The following is a 23,018-nucleotide window of genomic DNA, read 5'->3' as shown; positions in this document are numbered from 1 at the left end:
ACACAATTGAATTCCTATAAACAAACCCAAAAAAAAACCCAAAAAATGATAGTTAGCCTTATTGAATTTAATATTGATTATTAAATTACTTTGATGCCCTATTGAGTGCTTTGGGTATTTTTATGAGATTTTGGGGTTGAGCTTGTTTTAAGAAATTGATGGCAGTTTTGTAATTTATAAGAAGTTAAAAGCTTTTTTTTGTTATGTTGTAAATGGGCTTTGGGTGTGTTTCTAAAGTCCATTTTATATAGGATATTTTTATAATTTGGGCCCCCATATTGGGTATAATAGTGAATCTCTCAAAATATTATTACTGAAATTAGCAAAATTTTCTTTTATGATGTAATTCGTTTTCTTTTCTTTTCTTTTTTTTTGATGTAATTCATTTGGTTGCATCGTCAATAAATTTGATTAAAATAAAAAAAATGTTAATAATATTATTGGACCACATCAAGATGTAAGAGCATATAAACATTCTTGACAATCCCCACCTCATCTTGTACAATCTACCTATATTATGATACATTATTTATTAGTATTATATTGTAAAATATAAAAATATTATTCATTCATATTATAATATATGAATTAATAACACCATATGACATATTCGAGTATTTTCCGTTTTTAAAAAACTTTTGAATGCTTGATTTGATGAGCAACATCAGCCCCAACACAATAAGCAAGCTGACATAACAATTTGTGACTGCTATTTCACGCCACAAATTTTCACTACTTGTTAATTTACAATTGAAAAATTAGAAAAATAGAAAATTTTGAAAATGAAAATCTCAACCCGGGGTTATGCTGAAAATGATTAAGGAGAGCCCACGTGGAGCGTCAACGTCACGCGCCACACGTGCCGGTGCGCCCAATATGCCAACAACAACAACACCGAGAGCTAAAAGAAAAGAAAATATTCGCTCGGTCAACGAGGAGTTTGACCCACCCACAACTCACTGACTCTCCCGCCCGCTCGTTTCCTTTTTGCTTCGGTTCGTGGGGGCCACGTAGGAAAAAATAGCGCGGCGATCCACGCTGGCGCGTTTTTGGTGAGAACACGCGGCACGCTGGAGATCCAAGGGCGGCTTTTCCTAACGGCGGTTATGACGGCGCTGTCGTCGCGTTATCTGCTGCCTCTTCTTTTGTGTTGGGCCGATAAACGGAAAGTTTGTGGCGGCGTTTAGTTCCATTTTTATCAAAACTTTCTTTGTGTGGTGCTTCTTTTTGGGGTTGTTGGACTTTTTGGGTTTTGCCATAAAAATTGTCGGCACGGGTCCGCCTCTTCGCCGCGTGAGTAGATCGCTCTCTCTCTCTCTCTCTCTCTCTCTCTCTCTCTCTCTCTGTGATGTGGGCAGTCCCTTTGAAAATGCTGTGTCCTTCGCCTTTGAACTGGTCCCATCTGATCCAACGGCTGTAGCCTTTCGTTTGTAGGGATGCTGCCACGTGGGTTTTACACGTGTAGTGGTAATTATCACCGAACGGATAATCACATTGTACACAGCATCACTGTTAGACAAAAAGTTATGCAAATATTTTTTTTGTTGAATTTGTTTTTCAAAATATGAAAAAGTACTATACCCAGCAAGCAAAAAGATAAATTTGTAGTGCATTTGTGTATGTGCGACCCTTTTTTTAATTTATATTTTAACTATGTATTTGAGGTTTTATATTTTATTTTTAATTTTTTTAATATTGTTATAAAAAAATCCTCATTTATTTTTTAAAAAGTATAACTTGCATCCCAAAGGTTGATCGATATTCTCTTTTTTCTTCCTTTTTAATTCTTCAAACAAAACAATCCTAACATTTGATAAATTTTGAGAAAACAAATTTTAGATAATTTAAATTTTGAAAGAGAAAATTAAAAGAAAATGTTATTACTAAGATTAGGTCTCAATTATTTAAGAACAATATGACATTATATGACATGACATAAGTTCAAAGTAAGACGAGTACGAGTAAAACATGAACATGTTAAAAGAGCAAAAGACGGTCAATTGATTCCACCACTCAACTTACTTATATTAGCTAGCTACAACTTTTAGTCATTTTCAAAAGGACATAAAAACGAAGTACGACAAAGAAATGAATGAGAGTGTGCACTTTTTGTTAAATCCTTTGGATATAGCAACTTTCCTACTGATTTGTGGCCAATTTGAGATGTTTGTGTTGGAAATTTGGTATGATTTAAATAAAGTAATTTGGCTATTCGATCAAAACTACTTTCCTTTAGCCATCTTTGTTTTCAACTTTGAAAGAACTACTAGATTTGACACTAACAAAGAAAAAAGGAAACTTTAAGTAAGTGGGATTAATTTGGATTAAAAATGAACCCAGAGACACAACCATTCTAACCAACCTTTTGATGGTTTGTCTACTAGTAATTTCAATCTTAACGGTAGTAGCTCACCCATCAACCCAGTGTGTCTAAAGGGAATAGGATAACCCCAATAAATTGTTAGGTTGGGTTCTATTGAATTGAAAAAGCTAGCAGATTAACAACCAAACTTGGGGTACATGAGGATAACCTTAACCTTAAACGGCTAAAAGTTATATTGGTTGAGATAAATTTGGTGAGACTTTTTCATCAAAGAGGGTTATAAATACCAATTTCCGTACTTAGATAATTCATACTCTTACATTAACGTATTTAGTATGAACACATAAAAAATACCACACTCGTTGAGTCATCTTAGCTTATCTAATAGTACAGGTGACTTGACCCTCGAATTAGTGTTATACCACTCAATGAATCATGATGACCCAACAAATGTAGTATTTTCATACTTTCGTATTAATCATGTGAAATTCGAATGCACCATAACTAATTGGGCCTATCCCTAGATATTTCAATCATTTTTAAGTCTATTGACCTCTCTTTAATTAATAAGAGCAAGTTGTGGAGTTTAACTTGCAATGAATACATTCCTATCACATTTTGTCAAAAGAAAATAAAAGGTGCTAATGCTCTTCATTTCTGACTAGCTTATTTTTGGACCACTTTTTTTTTCTTAATTTATGCTCATTTTAATGTTTTATGGGTCAGATGAAAAGGAATGAAATGAAGGTCAACAATCTATGGGTTTATATATAACAAAACAAGATAAATATTTTTTGCATTTGTCTGGAAGTATTGTATGCATAAACACACATATAACATATCTAGGAAATGATTTTCTTCCAGCCCAAACACGCCCAATAGAAGAAAAAACCAAACATGGGATTCAAATTCAAAACCTTGAGAACTCTTTCCCGGGAAAAGAACATCCAACAAAATTTCAAATTAGAATTCCAAACCCAACCCAGAACCCATCATTCTCACCACCCAATTGCATGCAAACCCCTCTCTTACCTTGCTAAAGTTCACAAATTTCAGAGCCCAACGAACCCAAAGTCTGAAACTTTCAGTAAGATATCCCAATTTTACTTTCTGGGTAGGAATAAGACGACCTGTTTTGTACACTCAGTTGCAAATTCTGACGAAAAGGCTCGGTTTGGGGAAGACCAAGATGACCAAACGGCTATTTTCATCCAAAACATCCTCAAGTTTCGAAGGGACAAGTCAGCTGAGGAGATTGAGCGAGCTCTTGACCGATGTGGGTTTGTGCTGACAGAGGATTTGGTTTTGAATGTGCTCAGGAGGCACAGGTCTGATTGGAAACTAGCTTATGTATTCTTCACTTGGGCTTGTAAAGGTGGAGGAGGAACTGGGTATTTGCCTGGGTCTGATTGTTTCAACGAGATTCTTGACATTCTTGGCAGAATGCGGGCTTTTGATGAGGTTTCCCAAGTGCTCGACGAAATGTCAAAGAGAGAGGGGCTTATCAATGAAGGAACATATGGGATTTTGCTCAATAGATATGCGGCTGCACATAGGGTGGAGGAAGCAATTTTTACGTTTTATAAGAGGAAAGAGTTTGGTCTCGAGCTTAATTTGGTTGCGTTTCAGAAGCTTTTGATGTGGCTTTGCCGGTATAAGCATGTAGAAGTTGCGGAAACTTTGTTTAACGAGAAGGGGAAAGAGTTTGAACAAGATATAAAGACGTGGAATATCATTCTTAATGGATGGTGTGTACGAGCAAATGTACGTGAGGCAAAAAGGTTTTGGAAAGATATAATTGCATCTAAATGCAAGCCGGATCAGTTTACATATGGGATTTTTATAAATTCTCTGACCAAGAAGGGGAAATTAGGAACAGCACTCAAGTTATTTCGAGCTATGTGGGATCAGGGTTGCAACCCAAATGTGGTGACATGCAGCTGCATGATCGATGCGCTTTGTTTCAAGAAGAGAATTCCTCAAGCTTTGGAAGTCTTTCAGGAAATGAATGTCCGAGGATGTCTCCCGAATGCTGCAACATATAATTCACTGATCAAGCACCTATGCAAAATACGGCGCATGGAGAAGGTTTATGAACTTTTGGATGAAATGGAGCAGAAGGGTGGAAGTTGCTTGCCCAATGAAGTAACTTTCAATTGTTTACTCAAGTCCTTGAAGAAGCCAGAGGAAGTTCCTGGCCTATTGGAGAGGATGGAAAAAAGTAGATGCAAGATGACTAGTGACACATACAATTTGCTGTTGAAGTTGTATATGGAGTGGGATTGTGAGGAAAGACTTAGATATACGTGGGAAGAGATGGAGAGAAATGGGTTGGGACCTGACCAGCGATCTTATACCATTATGATTCATGGGTTCCATGACAAGGGAAGGATAAAGGATTTTTTGCGATATTTTCGTGAAATGACGTCAAAGGGAATGATACCAGAGCCAAGGACAGAAATATTGGTGAATTCTATGAACATCAAGTGGAAGAGGGATGGCGGACAAGCAGAAAAGCTAGCAAAGGGAAGTGACAGTTTGACAGGAGATTTGAGTACAGATGTTTGAGCAAAAAGGGAGCAAGGTAAAAGCTTTCTTTAAGTTTTAGGTTTACTTGAACTGCAAAATGCCCTCTTTTGGAACAAGGAATACAGTTATCCAAGTACATTCTCATTTTCGTTATATGTTGAAAACTTGAAATTATTGTCCTTGCGGAACAATTCTTAACAACGCAAATGAGTTTCTATCTGCATTGTTGGTGGCACTCTTTAGCATTCACAGGTTGCTTTACCACGTCTGAAGTTGCAAACACAGATAAATTTCCACAGAAAATTTAGTCCATGTTGCCAAAATTTGCCAGACACCTTGTGTCGACTATTGACTTGGTTTAAATAACCTTTTCCAGAGGGAGGTTAATTAGTTTGAAGTTTCCAACAAATTAAACAAAGCCTACTCTATATATAATATACCAATCAAAGCTTCAAGCTACTCACACAGACAGTAGTGCTGGCGGAGGCAATGTCTCTTGATAGGAGTTTTGATGCATCATCTGCAGATGTATTATTTGTTTATTTGTTTTCCTTTTTCAGCTTCCTCTTATTCTTGGTATTTTTATTGTGAATAAATGAGTATCGTTAGTTAATCTTACTGTGTTTAATTAGAAACTACTCACTGACGGTTGGTACTTGTTAGATAATCACCATGGTTCTAAAGAAGTCGCAATACGAGGTGCTGCTACTGTTGCCCATCGCGCTGCTGCTTCTACTGTCTGTCGTGCTGCTGCTACTGTGGCCGAGATGTGACAACTTGGTGATCTTTACCAGCCGCCGGCAAAGTTCTGGTCTAAGAAGGTTTTTTTGGTACGTGGCGCAGTCCTGATCCCGGCACAGTTATAAGGAGAAAATCTAGTTCAATATCTGTACTGTATAACAATTATAAGTAAATGTTGTTGAGCCATCAAGATGCCGTCAAGGCTGTACATGTTGAAATCCAGATTGAATTAATTTAGAGACGTTCCCCTGATTTTCAACCTCATCGAAGCCATAGTTGCCGCAGACATATTTGAGCGCTGAGCAACCATGATTAAATTTTTTCATCTTTCTAATTATTTCGTTGGGACCTCGTTATAATTTTGTATTTATTTATAAGATATGAAGGCTTAAAATCCTTGTGGAATTCTTTGTGCCATGATCCTAAACCTATTATAATTGTATTCAAATATTTTTTTTAAAGTAAAAATTAAACCAGTTATTTGCTACCATTAATTGTGGATACTAGTGACTTGAATCATATTCATATTTTAGGTCGAAGATAGGAAAAGAGAGGGGGATTTACTCACTCACACTACTATCTAGGGGTTTTGCACATGAGATATTGGTCCTAGGCGAAACATGCTTTTCCACAATGGTATGACCCCATTAACAACCATAATAGTATATATATATGCTAGAAAACTATGGAAACAATAAATAAAAATGCTTCCATAGCTTGGACTTATATATATATATATATATATATATATATGTGGAGCCTTTCTAGAAGAGAGACCCCATGTTAATTTAATTAATTACCTACAAAATACCCGGTATTGTTCTCATATTGACTTATACAACCAGACGTCTATATATAGCCAATGCCCACGGACAACATACAACTAAGGCTCTGCAGATGGAGAGGGAGGCCATGTCGCTGATAGGGAGTTTGGATAATAAGAGTAGTGCAGCCAGTATGAACCCTGCCTCCAACTCCAACGTAACGAAAATCAACTCAGATGACCTGTCACCGAAATCCAGTGTCCAAGGAAATAAAAAGAAGGAGAGAACTGCAGGAGGCTCTTCCTCTGCAACCCTAACCTCCATTCCTCCTCCTTATACCCAGGTTCTCAGAGTACGTAAGCTAGCTAGATGCTGTCATACTCATACATATATATTATTTAACTTTATGGATTCCTCAGATAAGGTTATATGAGAGACACTTTTGGTCCGTTCTGCATTATATTTTAAAATTTTGAATTTTCTATTATTTAATCTACAAAAATCACTTGAATTCAAAATCATTTAATCACTCAATTAAATGATAGTCATTTTAGTATTCTCTTTAACACCGTTTTCGTTTGTTGTGTTGTTCACATAAAAAAAAAAGTAATTTGGATCGTTAACATCAGGTGATATATATATATATATATATATATATATATAACTTATTAAGATGGATTCTTTTTGATAAGAAGGAAATGATTGGATCGTATATGGGTTTCAATCCTCATCAATCATATTATACAAACCGTCTATTTAGTAGTTGTTCGTGGAATCATCATTCTTACATAAAATCAACCAAATGAGAAACTATGTAATTATATTGTTCACGAGTATACTAAAATGTTCAAATTATTTTTCGGTTTTCTGAAGTTTTTTATATAGGATAATTCCTAAATGGGAACCTTGCAAACTGAGGATGTTCGCATTTAACACCTGGTCTTTGGCATATGCAGTCCAATGATTGAAACTACCAATTTAAATTTGTAGGTTCTTCTTCAAGGATTCACACCCAAAAAAAAAACAAAAAACAAAAAAAAAAAATCAGAAAACGTTTGACCATTTGATTCACATAATTGTCATATCAATATTGATCTTCTTCTCAGCCATCTCATTAGTAGTATTATGGATTGGTTCTCATGTATTCGTATACAGGAAATCACCATGTTTGGAAACAAGTTGCAGTACCTAGTGCGTCCGAGGTGTGGGATCAAGACTCAAAGGAAGGCTAAAACTACCCCCCACCCACTGTCCTCACCTTAGAAGATGAAGGCTTTATGAACGAGGGAATTTATGGGAGTGTAAAGTGTACGGTAGCTACTGGCAAAACTACAACCAACAGCTCAAATGCGGAGAAACAGCATTTGTGTGGTAGTTCTAGTAGACCTCGGGCCTCGCATGGCAGACTAAAAACGCCTCACCTTTACCCCTCGCCTTATAAAACCTTAGAAGATGAAGGCTTTGTGAATGAGGGAATTTATTGGAGTGTAAAGTCTGCGATAGCTACTAGCAAAACTACCAAGTCTACAAAGAATCAGAGCTCTTCATGATCATACTCTCTCCTAGCTAGTGATTTATGATTCCACAGGTACAGCCAACCAAAGCCCGCAACAATTTCAGTCAGCCAGAGCCAAAAAAGGCATATTATTTTATTTTCATGTTCAGCTTCATCAATGTATAGTGAGCTCATTGCTGTTTTTGGAACACGGAAGAATTACATGTCTGTCCACTTAGTTATTGCTTAAGTTATTAGGTTGCGTCTGAATGTATTGATTTCTACTCATAGTTATCATGTGAAGTGTGTTTTCTATTCAACACCCGTGGAAACAATTGATTTGCTAGGGATTTCAAAAATGCTTTCATAGCTAGCCTTCCTAGGAACCACCTGCACCTATATAATTCCCTTGGTAGATCCCTCAAATAATCTTATCACATTGTGGGTATCACTACAAATTTTGCTTCAACGATCTGAACCGTCTTTTTGTCAAGTTTCGTTCATAGATCATTCTTGCAAAAAACTAGATAAATTGAAAACCACTAAGACATTTATAACAAAATAAACTTTCAAGAAAACATTAAAATGATAATCTTTGAATGGTTAAATGATTTTAGATTAAAATATTTTTTTTTTCTTTCTGCATAGATATCTTTGAAGGAATACCTAAAAAATAGGCGGTTCGAATAATTGAAATACAATGGGAATCTCTCAATTCTTGAATCTAGCTTAGTTATTGCAGGGTTGAACTAATCTTGAAGAAAAACATAAAATATATACGATTCCGATTATTGAAAATTGCGTGTGTCTTGTCAGATATCTCATGGGTGGTATTATGGATTGGTTCTCATTTATTTGGTATACAGGGAATCACCATGGTTGGAAAGATGTTGCTGGACGTAGTAGTGCTGCTGCTGTGTCCGTTATGGAGCATATGTTGGATCATGGCTGCAAGAGAGAAGAGTGCCGCAAAGATTATGGATCAGTCTGAAAATGATGGGTTTGTAAAGTCTACGCTAGCTACTGTGCAAAACTACAACGTCCACAGAGAAACAGTGAGAGCTCTTCAGGATCTTCTGCAACTGCAACCTCAGGAAGCTAGTATTACATGTTTGTCTACTTAGTGTTATTATATTGGAGTATTTCTTTTTCATGTTCAACGTCATCAATGTAGTGATTTTCACTATGTTTATGGAAACATGGATTCTATGCGTACTTAGGAGTTTAATGTCGTTCATTGTTTGTTTAGGATATGTTATTTCCTTTTGGCTTTCAATACAGATTTGTCGTTTCTATCGTTGCTCAACAAATCTTCATTGCATGTTTGAGTGCATGTGCTTCTAGTTGCTGATTCGGGGATTTTAATCATTTTTTGGGTTGTGCCTATTCTCTCAAGATCAATTCAACTTATTATTGCGTTTGGTCACTGGATAAATTGTATCCATATTCGGCACTTTAGTTGCTTTGTACTTGTTTTTGTTTATCTTATCAATAAAATATTATCGTTCTTTTATAAAATAAAAAAAATCATATAATTTCATCAATTAAATGCCTCTTCCACCCTTTGATTAATTAATTTAGGAGGATTCAACTTTGCAATTCAATGCATTTTTGCCTTTTGGATATTTGAGCAACTCAGCTTTCTAATGGTTCACTTCAAAACCAGGCTCTCTCTCATGTAAAACTTTCTTCATGTTCCACTAAGTACCATAACATTATACTACTAACAGCAACTGCCTTTTCCAAGTTTAAACAGATCCTGTATTTACTTGGGAATATCCATTGTCACTTTTTGTGAGGACATCATACCCAAATGAGCTATAGCTTAAATGGCATGGAATGGGTGAGAAATGAGAATAAATCAAACAGTTCAAATCTTGTTGCACGAAAAAAAAACCGAAATTGTGTACCCTAGAATGCTTTATCCTAAAACCCAACATCAAATATCTCTCCTTCATTCACTCACTATGCGAAATCAACATGAGTTTCTCATTTAAACCCTACAAAGGAAGTGGAACATGGCTGCCCTCTACTAATAATTAACATGGTTAAAACAAGCGTGCATTAGGAAAATTACCACACATCACATTCTCCAAACCCATCTTTTTCTAGCGCATCTCTTCAATAACCAGCAATTTGCTCTGGTGCCATGTCAAGAGTTTTGTGATTCACTGAGTCAATAGACTATATTTGGCACAACCACATTTTCAACACAAAAGTTAATGGGAATAATAATACAATTACAACCTACGAACACAGTTCTAGGAAACAAAAGAATATATAACCCAACAAAGGGGTTTTATCAAGCACTAACTTCAGGATTTGGGGTGTACCAGCCGTGGTGGATCTCTACAGCCTTCTTTCTTCTGGCCAGTCGAGACTTTCTGCGTGCTCCAGTATTCCTGTGCAAGGTTCCCACTTTCACTGCTTTGTCAATGATGGAGTATGCCTCTCCAATGAGCTTCTCAATTGAAAGCACCTCTTCTTGCGTAGCATCTGGTTTCTTCTTGAGCACATCTAAAGCTTCCAAAACCTAGAAAAAGGTAGCCAAGAAACAATAAACGGCAACCCAAAATTGATGAACATGACTTTCAGCAATGCTAATGCATTTCTTTCCTAGCAGGTAAAAATTTTAAAGGGGTCTTTCAACTTTTCATTTCTCCACATATTTTCAAAGTGGAAATAAAATGAATTGTTTTGGCAAGTACGACTGAAGTACGAGGACATAAAAAGGTTCCTATTCAGTTGCACTTTTAATTTAAGAGTAATTGATAACCATGTATTCAGATCCATGCCCTTTCTAACATTAATAAATACAAATTCTGTACAGCTGAGCATGCAAACACATGAGAGCCAAAAGAAAAGAAAAAAAAAAAAAAAAAAAAAACAGAAGGAAAACAGCACACACTCACACACACACACACACACACACAGAGTAACAGAGACAGAGATCATCTTTAGAACCTGTTTAAATCAAACAGGCATGACGCCACTGGATAAGCTATACACGTTCATGACTTCTAACACAATCTATGAACAATTTTTTATATCATCCTTACGGCAAATAAACACACAGGTAACATTTTTATCATCCTGACAACTTCTCCTTAATTAATGTCCAATTTTCTCTGAAATTCCTCTTTTTTTTCTTTTCCAAAGATGATGCTCCAAATAATGCAAAATGATCTCTCAGCACAACTTCATTCCTATATATATCTTGACCCCTAAGGATAGAGATCAAGATAAAGGTATTACCTTGACTTCCATTACACTTAATTCCAATCCAACACTTTGTCTTTGGTATAATTGCCTTTCGAATCACTTAGAAAGATATCAAAGAAAAATATATAGATTAGGAAGTACAAGCATATTGTTAATATACCAGTATAATCCATGAACTATCCGCTTCTCCATAGAAATGCTCTTAACTAATACCAGTATAATTTACTCAACCAAGCAATGAGACCAAGTAGAAATTGGTCATTAACCTTGATTAGACACTTATATGGTCGCTCTTTACAAATGAGAAACCAAGGCAGCAAACATGGTGACAAGTCAAGAGCTGTACACTGGGGCATGGCATGGCTATAGAAGCTATACTTAAGAATACTACTGTGCTAAAACATATGCATACCCACACAAATACACACAAATAAATGTTTGGCCTAAGTCATGTATCAGGGGATATTAAAGTATCGAAAAGTGCATAGGTTATTCCCATTTATTAACTCATGCAGGATAGCCATTCTGTAGGAGAAAGGAGTGTGCTAAGATCTTTGAGGGAACCGTGATTTTCTTTCTCCAATATAAATAGATTCATTGTATTACTGACAACAAAAAACAGCTTGCTTTAGAGATATCACTACTATGCTTGAAACCCAGCAAAAGCTCATAGAACTTAACAGACATGGCCGAGATTTAAAAACTCCATAACTCCAAGAAAACATAAAAATAGCAGAAATATAGAATATGCTTTATGATGTAGTAGCAAGTAAATCTCCAACTGACTTCAGAAAGCATCTCTGAACATTAAAGGTTCAATGTGGCATTTGAATTTAGGCATGCACAAGCACCAGCGCAGTGCGCTCATATGTACTACAAAGTAAGTCAACTAAATATACAATGAGGTTTTTCTCTAATTCTATTTACATTTATACACCAAGCAGTGGATAAATTACTATGTGCCCTGAAAATACACAACACATTGATTAAGAAAGCAGTCTCCTGTAAACACCAAACTCTTAACACTGAATAAGTAAAACAGAAGTAATTATATGAATTCATCACACTCATAACTCATGGTAACTAGTCATAGCATCGTCGCATATTCATCGGAAATAATCAGAATGAACTTAAATTTGCAGACAATGTAAGCCAAAAGAAGCAAAACCCATCAGTTACGAAAAGAAAAGTACCTTCTTCATCCGGGTTTTGATTTCAGATTTCCGGGATTTGTGGTAAATGCGCCTTTTCTCAGCCTGCCGAGCTCTCTTTTCAGCAGAATCAGGCTTCTTCGTTGTGGCAACCTCACAGACTACCGAACGACGAGTTGGCCTCTGAACTGGGCTCAATGAAAAATACCCTGAAAACAAAAGAAAAGAAACTAGATATAAAAAATTCTCTTTTGAATTAATATCATCCTCTGTCTGGTTTCTCATAAATGGGTGACATGATACGCAAAAACCAAAACTTTAGACCAGAAATGGCAAAATTTTCCAACCCATTGTGCTTAATTGTTCATGTTTTGTGGTGTGAGTGTCGAAGAAGAAGACAGATAAAGAGGAATGCAATAAGTGCAAGAAAGCGAGAGTTTTGATTACCTTTGGAGAAGAAATTGTGAGAAAGGCTAGCGGAGAAACTGAGAGAAGTGAAGTGGGTTGAGGTGGAATGAGTTGCAGAAGAAGTAGAAGGGCCATTGAGGGAAAGGTTGCTGAGTTTGGAAGGAAGGGCCAAGCACGAAGATAGGCAATGAACAGCAGCTGCCATCTCTCTCACCGTCTCTCTCTGTGTCTCTCTTTCTCTCCCTCAAAAATTGTACTACAGAGTGTTTCTTCCTCAGAATTTTATCCACTGGATATGAAATTCCCCTTCTCTCCCTGCTGGTGGAATTACTCTTCTCTCCCCGATGGCGGAATAATATATTATTGTATTGGTATATTTGTTATTGTTATTCATATTGTTAATAAAAAATATTTTTGCAAATTGAAACTCAAAATGGATGAAATAATAATAGAAAATATTATTTATTTCTGCACCCGAGATCATGCGGATGATTTACCCTTCCAATATGAACATACCCATAGTGAAAAACATTTACTTAAAGAAACATCGAATTGTTTTAATTGGAAGAGTCGAGTCTTATTTAATTCCTTTTGGGATTAAATGTTTAATGGATGCTTTACTGAGTGATTCTTTTCTTCTGGTTTTTCATCTACGGAGAAGAAGAATTCGATTGGGAAGAAATATACCTGCCGATTGAGAGCTAATGGGTCTCATATTTTCTGTATAAAAGGGAAAAAGAATTGGTCAACGAATCCATATTCCTCTCTACCTTAACTGGGAAAAATGTAGTCTGAGAAACTCGACGACTTTCTTTGAACTGGCAAATATGGAATTCCACAATTCCACATTCCTCGCTAGCTTTACATGTTTCAGTTCTGAACAGGTAATAATTCTTTTTAAATTCACAGCTTAACATTCAGGAGAATTCACAGCTTAACATGTTTCCGCAGTTTAAACAAACTTTTGTATGCAACATGTGTTAACAGTAAATTCATAGGCTGCACACAGTTGCTGATGCCTGCCGGTGTCTAGAATCGGTCATCTGTCACCACTGTAGGCTGAGCTTCAAGCCGTTTAGCAAGATAGGGACCCTTTCTAACAGCATCATACAACTGCACACAAAAAGGAAGGGACAAGAGAAGATACACAACATGAGCCTCATTTTCAATTAATTGGTTGTTTGAGAAAAGAAAAGAAAAAAGTGAAGACGACCTAATTTTTCTGTTGATCATAGATTTTTTTTTTCCTTCTGTTCTATTATTTCTTTTCAATGGTTAGCAACTCACCCAATAAGTCACACAGAAACATGTGAAGGCAACTGAGTACTATCGACTACGATTTTAAGGTCAAACAAAATTTTCATGAAATTGTTTATTTCTGACAATTTGAATAAAATTCCCTGATGTGCTCAGGGATCCACCAAAACCTCCTCCCCCACTATTTGAAAAAAGTGAAGAAGGTTGTGTATTGCAGAAATAGAACTAACCTTTTCTGCAAGCCCAGCAAGAGCTGGATCACTGCTAACTTTACTTGACATGATAAAAGCCTTCTGGATTGCCTTGCAGCAATTATATCTGGCTTCCATACCTGAACAATATTTTTCATTTACATGAAATAGGTTTAGATTCGGAACCTAAAATAATAAATGAGAGCAGTTCTTTAGTCCAAATGCAAAAGAAAACCAGAAGAAAAACGAAACGATATTAAGGTAAGGGTCTGCCAAATGTGCCATCATTTAGATTGAGCACTGAAAAGTAACGTATTATGTAGTTATAATATTTCAGGGGAAGGTACTTATTTTGGAAAGGAGTCCCTTTACATTGACACAGGAAAGAATCTCTGTTATTAATTGCTAAAAAAATAGAAGCCAATTTCATGTAGTATTGCAAGGTAATAAATTGAACCAGTATATAAAGAAAATGAAAGAGACCTAATTTTGTGGTTTCAGTAGTTGCATCAGTCACTATATTTATTATCTCTTGCTTCGAGCAAATTTCCATGAGGCACCATGGGCGAGCCACCAACCCAGTCAGCATTCTATAACCCTGAAAATGCATTTAAAAACCACCACAAATACCAAAATAAATTAAATTTCAAATATAAGCAACAGATGTAGAAATAAGATAAATTTGTATATCATCTTATTTTATATTTTTGTTCTTTCTACATCGCCACATGAAGCATCAATATGTATCCAATGAAGCATCATCAAAACTTTCAATTTCAAATTTACATCGCTCATTGTTCTTCTCAACATAAGCTTTGGTAACCGACGAACCTTTCCAAAGGTGACCCAAATATAAAAAGTAGTGTGTTCCAAAGAGTCAGTAGTACTTACAACAACAAACACCACAACAATATGAAAGATTCAGTCTATCTAAATATCATACTTCCATTTCCACATGAAAAAATATAACAGAATTAAAGGGCACTGCCACATAGCACAAAATAAAAATAAGACATATGTAGAGCTCAGGAGAAAACAGCGAGAAAAACTATCATGTTAAATTGAGCTCCAGATGTTCAATTACTTTCATGTTCATAAAAGTATACAACTGTCACACTAATAAAAATATCCACAATTCGTGATTTTAGAAGTCTCACCGCCAAACGAGTTTCTGAATCCTGTTTGAGAACAGAGAGGAAAATACCCTGCCAATTGCATCAAAAACTGAGTAAAACCTCTGCACATTTCAAGACTTTAATGAAGAATGACAAGTACGCTTTATAATAAAAAAAATGTGAATCCATATGAAAGTTATGAACTCCAATTGATTTGATAAATAAAATTGGTGGATTCATGCAAAGGAATGAAAATGACCTGCACCCAAGTGCAAAAAATTTGGAGGTTTATGAAACAATGTTTAGGAGGTAAAAAAATAAGGGAGGGAAAAACTGCTCACAGATGGTGTCAACTTTGAGCTCTTAGATGCAGTTTCATAAATTAAGCGTCTGAGGCTTTCCTCTGCATCACTAGTCAGTATCATGCTGTTTTCAGACCGAGTTTCTCCAAAGATGTTTCCAAGGGCATGTAGAGCAGCCTGCCCTTGCCATCAAAGAACAATTAAAGTATAATAGAGAATGTAAAGTACAACAGATACTATCTTTCTAATCATCACCGAATACTTGGACACATCACAGAAACAGTTCAGTCAATTATTAGGAAACATCACATATCCCATGTGTATAAGCCAATTCATCATTTTATTGGCAAACCCAATATGTCAGTGGATGCAATAAAAGAATAAACTTGTTGTGGGATCCATAAGATTTAAGATAGTTGTCAGATGAGGTACCACTAAAACATTGTAAGATTTAAGATAGTTGACTGAGGTGAACCTTTCCCAACTCAATCTATTGGCAAAATAAAACATGATAAGGAACATATAAATAAGGGGATGGAAGAACTTAAAAACATAAAGTGAAAGGACTAGATTCACTCACCAGTTGTTTACCATGTCCTTGCCTATCAAAGGCAGCATAAATAACATGTCTTGCAGCTGGTGGTGAGCTTGAAAGTAGAAATTGTGCCCCTTGAATTGCTAAGATCATTCCAAAACAACAGCTATAATTATTGACTTCTTAATGAGGATATGTAGAAATGTTTCACGTTATGTAATCCGATTCCCAAGCCTAGAACAGCTGCGGGCATACTTACATGACCCTATTTCACCCAGTGCTTCAAGAGCAGATTCACACTCATCTGCATCTTGAGTTTCTGATGAACTAAGTATCCTATCTATGGCTGATACTACAGTTTTTACACCTGCAAAATCAAGATTAGTACCAAAATCAATTAAGGACCACATTTTACAATCTTAGAAAAAGAAATTATATATTTTTCAGAAGTAACAAATCTCAAAATGTTAAAATCATTTTTATCCAACCCAGAATGTTATACCCTGAAAAACTAGTGTTCTCTTTCCAACCTAATAGGGACAAGGGGGTCAACTGCTACTGGCAATTTAGAGGCAGCTTTGGGTCGTTTGGATAAAATTCAAACAAAGAAAGCTGTCCAAAACATAAAAAAGAAATTAAGGGTGCCCACTAATGAAGACTTTTTTCTTCCTTTTCTCTAGGTCAGAAAATGGGATGGCACATGCCTCAACGGTGCAGCCTAAAAGTAGGAATAATGTCCGTCTTGGAAGAACTGGTACACAAGCTACCAATGAGCCACCACAAATAATGAAGGCACTGGACTGCAGGGCATCTTATATTCAGGATGAAATGAAAAACAAAAGTCCTGTGATATTTTGATGAGGAACTCAATTCTCTGGAATGATGCAAGTAGAAATTATTCATATTATAAATTTCACAAGCATCTGGAACAGCAGAAGTTGAATGTAAGCCTTACTAAGTTCATCAGCAAACATGTAATTCCCCTTGGACAGAAGTCTTCCACTGATCATCATTGCTCTTGATCTTAAAACTGATTCCATTGATTTATTGCTACAAAATTCATAAGACGATATTATGTTGTGTGTCTACAAGAGCTCCTAAACAGTTAAAGGATGCAACATGAAACTGATACTAAGAAAATACTCTCTCAACTAAGCACCTGATTATAGAACTAAGCAGTTGCAGAAGGGTGCTTGTTGACAAAAACTCTCTACCATGCTCGACCTCGGACAACTTTATCAATTGAGCACATATAACAAGAACATTTCAATATAAGGTATTTAATCAAGGAAAAGAGATTATTAAAGGAAAACGATACCAGAAAATTTGGGAATCCTCTATTGACTCTAAAAGAAAAGATGAGAGAACTTCAGATAGATATCTTTCAATTAGAAATAATCACATGCAAATCAAGGGCAACTATACTTCAACAATTTGTCCTAAACATTAGTCCTAGAACAAAGCTGTGGAGCTTCTCTTTTTCGTCTCCATATATTTAATGTATTTCAGTTATTCCGGATATCAGAATGCTGAGTTTAAATAAAGAGCTTGTAGTAAGCCACAATCATTATATAGCATGAAATGGAGCATCACAGAAGCTAAGATGAAGAGTTAGAGCTTTCAAAACAGGCAGTTTTGTAGAGAGAGAGAGAGAGAGAGAGAATGGGTAATCAATGGCCAACCTCATACATAATCTCCAAAACGCTCAAGGTTGCAAGGGTATCATTTGTTTTGTTGATTTCTGCCTCAAAAAGTCTGAGCAGATTTGACCTGTGAATTGCTGATGCCACATAACTGGAGATAGAGAATAGCTTCACTATCAAAGCCAAAACCCGGACCCGTCCCTGCAAACATTAATTATTAACATTTAACTTTTTAAAAGGAAGCAGAAAAAATAAGCAAACAGAATACCATAAAATAAATTAAAATAAGAGAGTACATGACTAATATCAAAATAGATCATGGAATTATTTGTTTGGAAGAAGATTGTGGAAGTTTATACAGAGATCATAAATGCACAACTTTTAATTTAAGTGACTCTAACAACAGTACATCCACATATACTGATAAAAAATTATCCCAACTTGTTACAACGACTTTGGTAACATCTCTGCTGCATATGTCAACAACAAAATTGAGGGCAAATATCACTATAAAGTTGTTAAACAGGAAAAGAACAGAAGCCAGCATAGCTGAAGACTACTTGTATTTTACAGTTCTTCCATAAAAGTAGGGCTAAATTTTCATAAAAGATTAACTATATGACTATTAATAGCAAAGTTTCCAACCACCCTACCAGTGATGAACACTGGGCTGCTAAAGCTCCAAGATGGGTAGCTTCATTGGTATTAGCTGGGAAAACAACATCCTACATAATGACAGCAAGAAATTTTGATACGTTATGATGGTGCAGGTATTCATCAAAACAACATTTAAGTAGATTTAACTCAGAGAGTAAATGCTAAAACCATACCATGCCTGCTGGAGAACTAGCCATCTTCCCTATTGCATCCGTTGAAAAAGTTGCAACTCTTTCATTACTGCATACCAGAAAGAGACACATTGTCATGAGTTTATTCAAAGATAAAGGCAAAGAAATAAATAAAAAGTAGAAACAGTTTGCCGAAAAAAGATGATAATTACCAAATCATAAAACCACCAAGTATCAAACATAAACTTAATATTTAGACCTTACCCATTAATGAGGCAATCAAGCAAAAGAGGATATATATTGTGCTCAACTATAAGACGTACTGCAGAAATAGCACCTTCATTCAAATTCTCCAGAAGGTAAGTAACCTGAAGACGGTTGTTAAATTAATTAATTATATTGTCTGGTACTTAGATAAGTTTCAACTCCCCAAAAATTTCAATAAAACGGCACAAGGAACAAATGGACAGCAAGTATAAAATATGCCAAAGAAAACAACAATATTCTCTAATTAGGAACAATAGCATTCAACAATCTCAAAATAAAGCAGAGACTATATAAGAAATTTTTGTACATACCGTTTTACATGCTAAAGATTTGACTTCGTGAGACTCTGCTGTCAGGCCAACTTGTATGAAAGGCTGAAGGGAGAACAAAGAGAAATATTTAAGAATCTAGATCCCAGAAGACATATAATACGCAAAAACAAAAACAAAATAAAAACAAAACAAAAAAAGCTTCTTTATTTCTGAAGATTACTAGACTTTAGAAATAAAAAGAGTAGAACAAAAGGCATGTATGGTTTAATTTCCTTTATTGCATTGAACCAGAGCAACATTGTCATCAACAGAGCATCCCCTATAAGCATTCTTATACATCATAATAAGCTGATGCAAGAGCAGACAAAGCTTTGAAATTTCATTAAAGGAGTAGTTGAATCCTAATCAAATTCATGACAATCCCTCTTTCATTTTTCACAAGAACGTGAATCATTAGTGACAGGAAATCAGTTAGCTACAGAAAGGAAGCCATACCATATAGTGGGGTATGAGAGAAGCACCATATTTTGTCTGGAATACCCTTTCCAAAGCAGCAATCAATGTACTTTCTAGACCAGGTACATCGGCTTTGGTTTGTAAAGCACTGCCATAGAGAAAGATAATCAACTCAGAAAGAGCTATTAGTTTCATGAACAATTTCGGTGACAGCTTCCATCACACAACAGTTACATACTTACACACACACACACACACGCACACACACACAAAAACAAAAACAAAACAAAACAACAAATGCACACTTGTTCATGTACCCAGAAACAAAACCTGAAATGAAAATGCAACAAGATTGAAATCCAAAGAAATAGAGCACAAAAACTTGGAGAATAAGTTAAGGGTAAAACCCAAAAGGTTACTTAAGAATGACAGGAAGGGGGAAGCGATCCAGAAAGTCCTTAGCTGAAGCGTCGTTCTGAAGACCTGCAAATACAATGATATTCAGTTCAAAAGGTTGACAAAAATTGCAATACAAAGCGATTGTAAATGGTTACCACTAACCAGGGTAATTTGCGAAATCTGAAGCAGCTTGTAGTAGCTGAGTTGGGTCGTCCACCGAGAACTCCTCCATAGCTTAAAGCACAAGCAGTCGCAGTGAAACGCTGTGTGTCTGAGAGAAATAAAAGAGAGAGGGGGCACCGTGGCAAGCAATGGACTTCACGGAACCTGGAATTTACACGTGTTCTACCGACTATGGATTGGGCCAAATTAATAGCCCTTGGGCCCAAATGTATTCATATAATAATAGAGTGTTGGGCTCAAGTTTTTAAGTTTTTTTTTTTTTTTAAAAAAAATTTATTTATAAATTTCTGCTAGGGCATTTTTTATTCTTCAATCTTCATCGTTCGAGAAACAACGATATTCATTTATTTTCATTTTTGATAACTTCATTTTACTAACACTACTAGAAAATTGCTCTAAAGGAACATTTCAAAGAGCACAGAAGAAGGGTCCATGCCTTTTTCAATATCATTAGCACAAAAAGTACTTAAACGTGCCTTTTACACAATATACATAGTAAATATGTGTCCATTTGAATTTTTTTGTGTCCATTAAAATTTGGGCTTGAGCTTGTGTCGAATACAAATATCAGCTTATAATTTGTCACCTCAATGTTAGTTAGAATATTATTATAGTTTTAAAATATGATTAATTGTGCTATTTATAGGGCACGAAAAACCTTTTTTTGCGTTTAGGTTTTATATACTTTTCAAAATGATAATTTATTCAATTTATCAACTCCTCCTTATACATCTTCTTCATTGAAAGACATTCTTCCTCCACCGTGGCTTTCCCCAATACCATAACTCCCCACAGCATTGAAAGGTTTTATATATTTTTACCTTCCTCATCGGTACTCCTCCTCCACCCATTGTTTTTCCCGAAGACCATAACTCTATCTCTAGAAACCCAAAATGAGCCTCATTTATTCTCCTCCTTCGATTTTTTTACTAATGCCTACCTTCTCCCTAACTTCCCAATCCTCCCCAACCACAACATCCCTACCGTGAAAGCACTTGGAGCAGCTGAATAATACGACCAAGAATAAGAAAATTTAGAGAAATCAATTAGACGGATACATATTTTGAGAATCCCATGAACAATTGTAAATTGAAAGAGGTGAAATATCTAAAATTTGAATCACTCTCTCTCTCTCTCTTGGGTGCTGCTATAAATTCTTATGGATTGTCGAATACATTCTTTGTGAAATGAACGACAATGAAAAGTTTGTGTTTTGTAGGACAAGCCTAACAAGTTTGGAGTTGTCCACTATTCCAATTGCAAGACAAAGCGATTTTGCTTTGACTATATTGAAAGATGTTAAATGTTTTAATTTGAGCGAGCAATTTGTGTATTTGCATAATTTTCATTAATACTCAGTTTTAAAATCTAATTATGTATGTATTTGTGCAAGTTTGGTTGAAAATTTTAATTTTAGTGAGCTTATTGTGTTTGCATTACTTGAGAGAGAGAGAGAGAGAGAGAGAGAGAGAGAGAGAGAGAGAGAGAGAGTGGTGAAGTGTCGTTGATTTGGGTGGTGGACGGATGTAAGAGGTGGCGGTGGTGTGTAGGTGGTGGAGAGTGGCGTGTTGGTTTTTTTGGCAACCCTAATATTTTTTTTAAAGTAAATACATTGGGCACAAATGAATGGTTTGTATGCATGTACAAAAGTCAAATAAAAAGTATCAGTCGATGTTGTCAGATATATACCCGCCCAAAAGTCTTGAGTTTAAGACATGAAAAAGTAAAATCGTGCCTTAAAAACAATGGAAACTCCTATATAGGAAACTGACTGTTTTAAAGTGGCTATTGTGACCATCAATATAGAGCACGAATAATTGTGCATTTTGCATTAAAGAGCACGAATAATAATTGTGCTCAAAACCAGATATTCTAGTAGTGTAATTTATTAACAAATTTCATTTTCATACATATATACGTCCTCCAATTTTATATCTAAATCTTGCCTCAATCTGTTAACCAAAAGTGCACCTTATAGTCTTATACCCAAAAGAAAATAACATACAGTGACTAATTGTTGGGTTTTAAAATGAATCACCTCATAACAAGAACAACACCAAGTCTCCTTCCAAAGTGCCAACTTCGTGCCCTTATCTTTTATTGGGCGTGATTCGTAGTAATCATGGCCATGAATCACACATACGCAATGTCATTCGTAACGACTCAAAGTGATACCATTTGTAATGACTATAATAGTTTTAACTCAAAATTGTAATCCCTAGGGCTTCCTAACATACCATATAGCTCCCCAAACACTTACCCTATTCTAGGATATAGCTTGACCACTCGAGCTGAACTTGTTGATACATCGCAATCAAGTCGCGATGGAAAGGAATCCTCTTGTGATTTCTCCCCATCCCAAAAGATAAAATTCATTATCTTCATCACCAACCCTAAGGCAGATCAACATAAACTCAATTATAAGCTTGACAGCTTGATGCAATATGCAATCATACGCAGAGAGAAACCTGGATATATATATGAACTAACAACATCTCTCATTCATAAATTCCAAACCCCAGCTTTTGGTGTTTGGCTGTTTGTTGTTTGGTTGTTTTCTGTTTGGCTTCAAACCCATACTTCACCATCAGAAAAATTCATTACAAGAAAGTCTGAAAACTCAAACCAAACAGAGTACCCCGCGTGCTATGCCTATTTCCATGAACAAAACCCCAAATGGTCCCACGTACCCCCAGGCACCCTATTTCCAAATATGTCGCAGTACTCATTGCCTAGCCATACACACACACATCAAACCCTCAATTTCAACCTTAATGTACCAAAACTGCTGACCACATCCACCTTCATCATCACCGTTCATCATGGCCCTCCCCCAATGCCTGCCCTCCACCTGGCAGGAGATCAACTTCTGGCATGATTGCATTTGATACACTCAATATTTTTTGTTACATGTTTTTTGTTTTTTCAAGCCTCTGAGTCTCTCTGAGGTTTCTGCTGCTGCACCTCTCTGCATTTT

The 23,018-nt window shown here is 35.9% G+C and overlaps 3 protein-coding genes across 5 annotated transcripts; 1 reads left to right on the top strand and 2 right to left on the bottom strand.

Annotated features, from left to right (window-relative positions):
- Nucleotides 1-3,137: 3,137 nt before the first annotated feature.
- On the top strand, nt 3,138-5,857 carry LOC117624936 (putative pentatricopeptide repeat-containing protein At3g15200). The gene is made up of 2 exons (XM_034356469.1): nt 3,138-4,907; nt 5,516-5,857. The coding sequence occupies exon 1, from the start codon at nt 3,221-3,223 to the stop codon at nt 4,889-4,891; it is 1,671 nt and encodes a 556-aa protein (XP_034212360.1). The 5' UTR covers nt 3,138-3,220; the 3' UTR covers nt 4,892-4,907; nt 5,516-5,857.
- Nucleotides 5,858-9,882: 4,025 nt separating this feature from the next.
- On the bottom strand, nt 9,883-12,901 carry LOC117624941 (30S ribosomal protein S20, chloroplastic). Its single transcript, XM_034356476.1, has 3 exons — nt 12,673-12,901; nt 12,268-12,434; nt 9,883-10,385 (listed from the first exon to the last, which is right to left on the bottom strand). Exons 1-3 carry the CDS (start codon nt 12,836-12,838, stop codon nt 10,155-10,157), a joined length of 564 nt encoding a protein of 187 aa, XP_034212367.1. The 5' UTR covers nt 12,839-12,901; the 3' UTR covers nt 9,883-10,154.
- Nucleotides 12,902-13,409: 508 nt separating this feature from the next.
- LOC117624937 lies at nt 13,410-20,156 on the bottom strand. Of its 3 annotated transcripts, XM_034356470.1 has the most exons (17): nt 20,021-20,156; nt 19,879-19,942; nt 19,499-19,607; nt 19,043-19,105; nt 18,729-18,832; nt 18,507-18,573; nt 18,330-18,401; nt 17,716-17,877; nt 17,193-17,266; nt 16,989-17,083; nt 16,293-16,400; nt 16,079-16,176; nt 15,538-15,675; nt 15,239-15,286; nt 14,565-14,679; nt 14,121-14,221; nt 13,410-13,746 (listed from the first exon to the last, which is right to left on the bottom strand). In XM_034356470.1, the coding sequence occupies exons 1-17, from the start codon at nt 20,088-20,090 to the stop codon at nt 13,663-13,665; spliced, it is 1,572 nt and encodes a 523-aa protein (XP_034212361.1). In that variant the 5' UTR covers nt 20,091-20,156; the 3' UTR covers nt 13,410-13,662. The 3 variants fall into 3 exon arrangements, with proteins under 3 accessions (XP_034212361.1, XP_034212362.1, XP_034212363.1); XM_034356471.1 differs by lacking the exon at nt 15,538-15,675; XM_034356472.1 differs by lacking the exons at nt 15,239-15,286; nt 15,538-15,675.
- Between the last annotated feature and the right edge of the window lie 2,862 nt (nt 20,157-23,018).

The sequence above is a fragment of the Prunus dulcis genome, chromosome 4 (genome assembly GCF_902201215.1).
Source record: "Prunus dulcis chromosome 4, ALMONDv2, whole genome shotgun sequence".
Taxonomy (NCBI): domain Eukaryota; kingdom Viridiplantae; phylum Streptophyta; class Magnoliopsida; order Rosales; family Rosaceae; genus Prunus; species Prunus dulcis.
This window is presented reverse-complemented; position numbering and strand designations above follow the sequence as displayed.

Bases quoted from the DNA above. Each gene is read 5' to 3' on its own strand.
- LOC117624937 (XM_034356470.1), bottom strand. From the start codon at position 20,090: ATGGAGGAGTTCTCGGTGGACGACCCAACTCAGCTACTACAAGCTGCT. The intron at 18,574-18,728 runs GTAAGGTCTAAA...TCTGGTATGCAG, and splicing joins CTTGATTGCCTCATTAATGG to TAATGAAAGAGTTGCAACTT. The intron at 17,267-17,715 runs GTTGGCCATTGA...CAATTGATAAAG, and splicing joins TTTTGGAGATTATGTATGAG to TTGTCCGAGGTCGAGCATGG.
- LOC117624941 (XM_034356476.1), bottom strand. From the start codon at position 12,838: ATGGCAGCTGCTGTTCATTGCCTATCTTCGTGCTTGGCCCTTCCTTCC. The intron at 12,435-12,672 runs GTAATCAAAACT...TTTTGTTTTCAG, and splicing joins TCACAATTTCTTCTCCAAAG to GGTATTTTTCATTGAGCCCA. The intron at 10,386-12,267 runs GTACTTTTCTTT...ACCTTTTTCTAG, and splicing joins TCAAAACCCGGATGAAGAAG to GTTTTGGAAGCTTTAGATGT.
- LOC117624936 (XM_034356469.1), top strand. From the start codon at position 3,221: ATGGGATTCAAATTCAAAACCTTGAGAACTCTTTCCCGGGAAAAGAAC.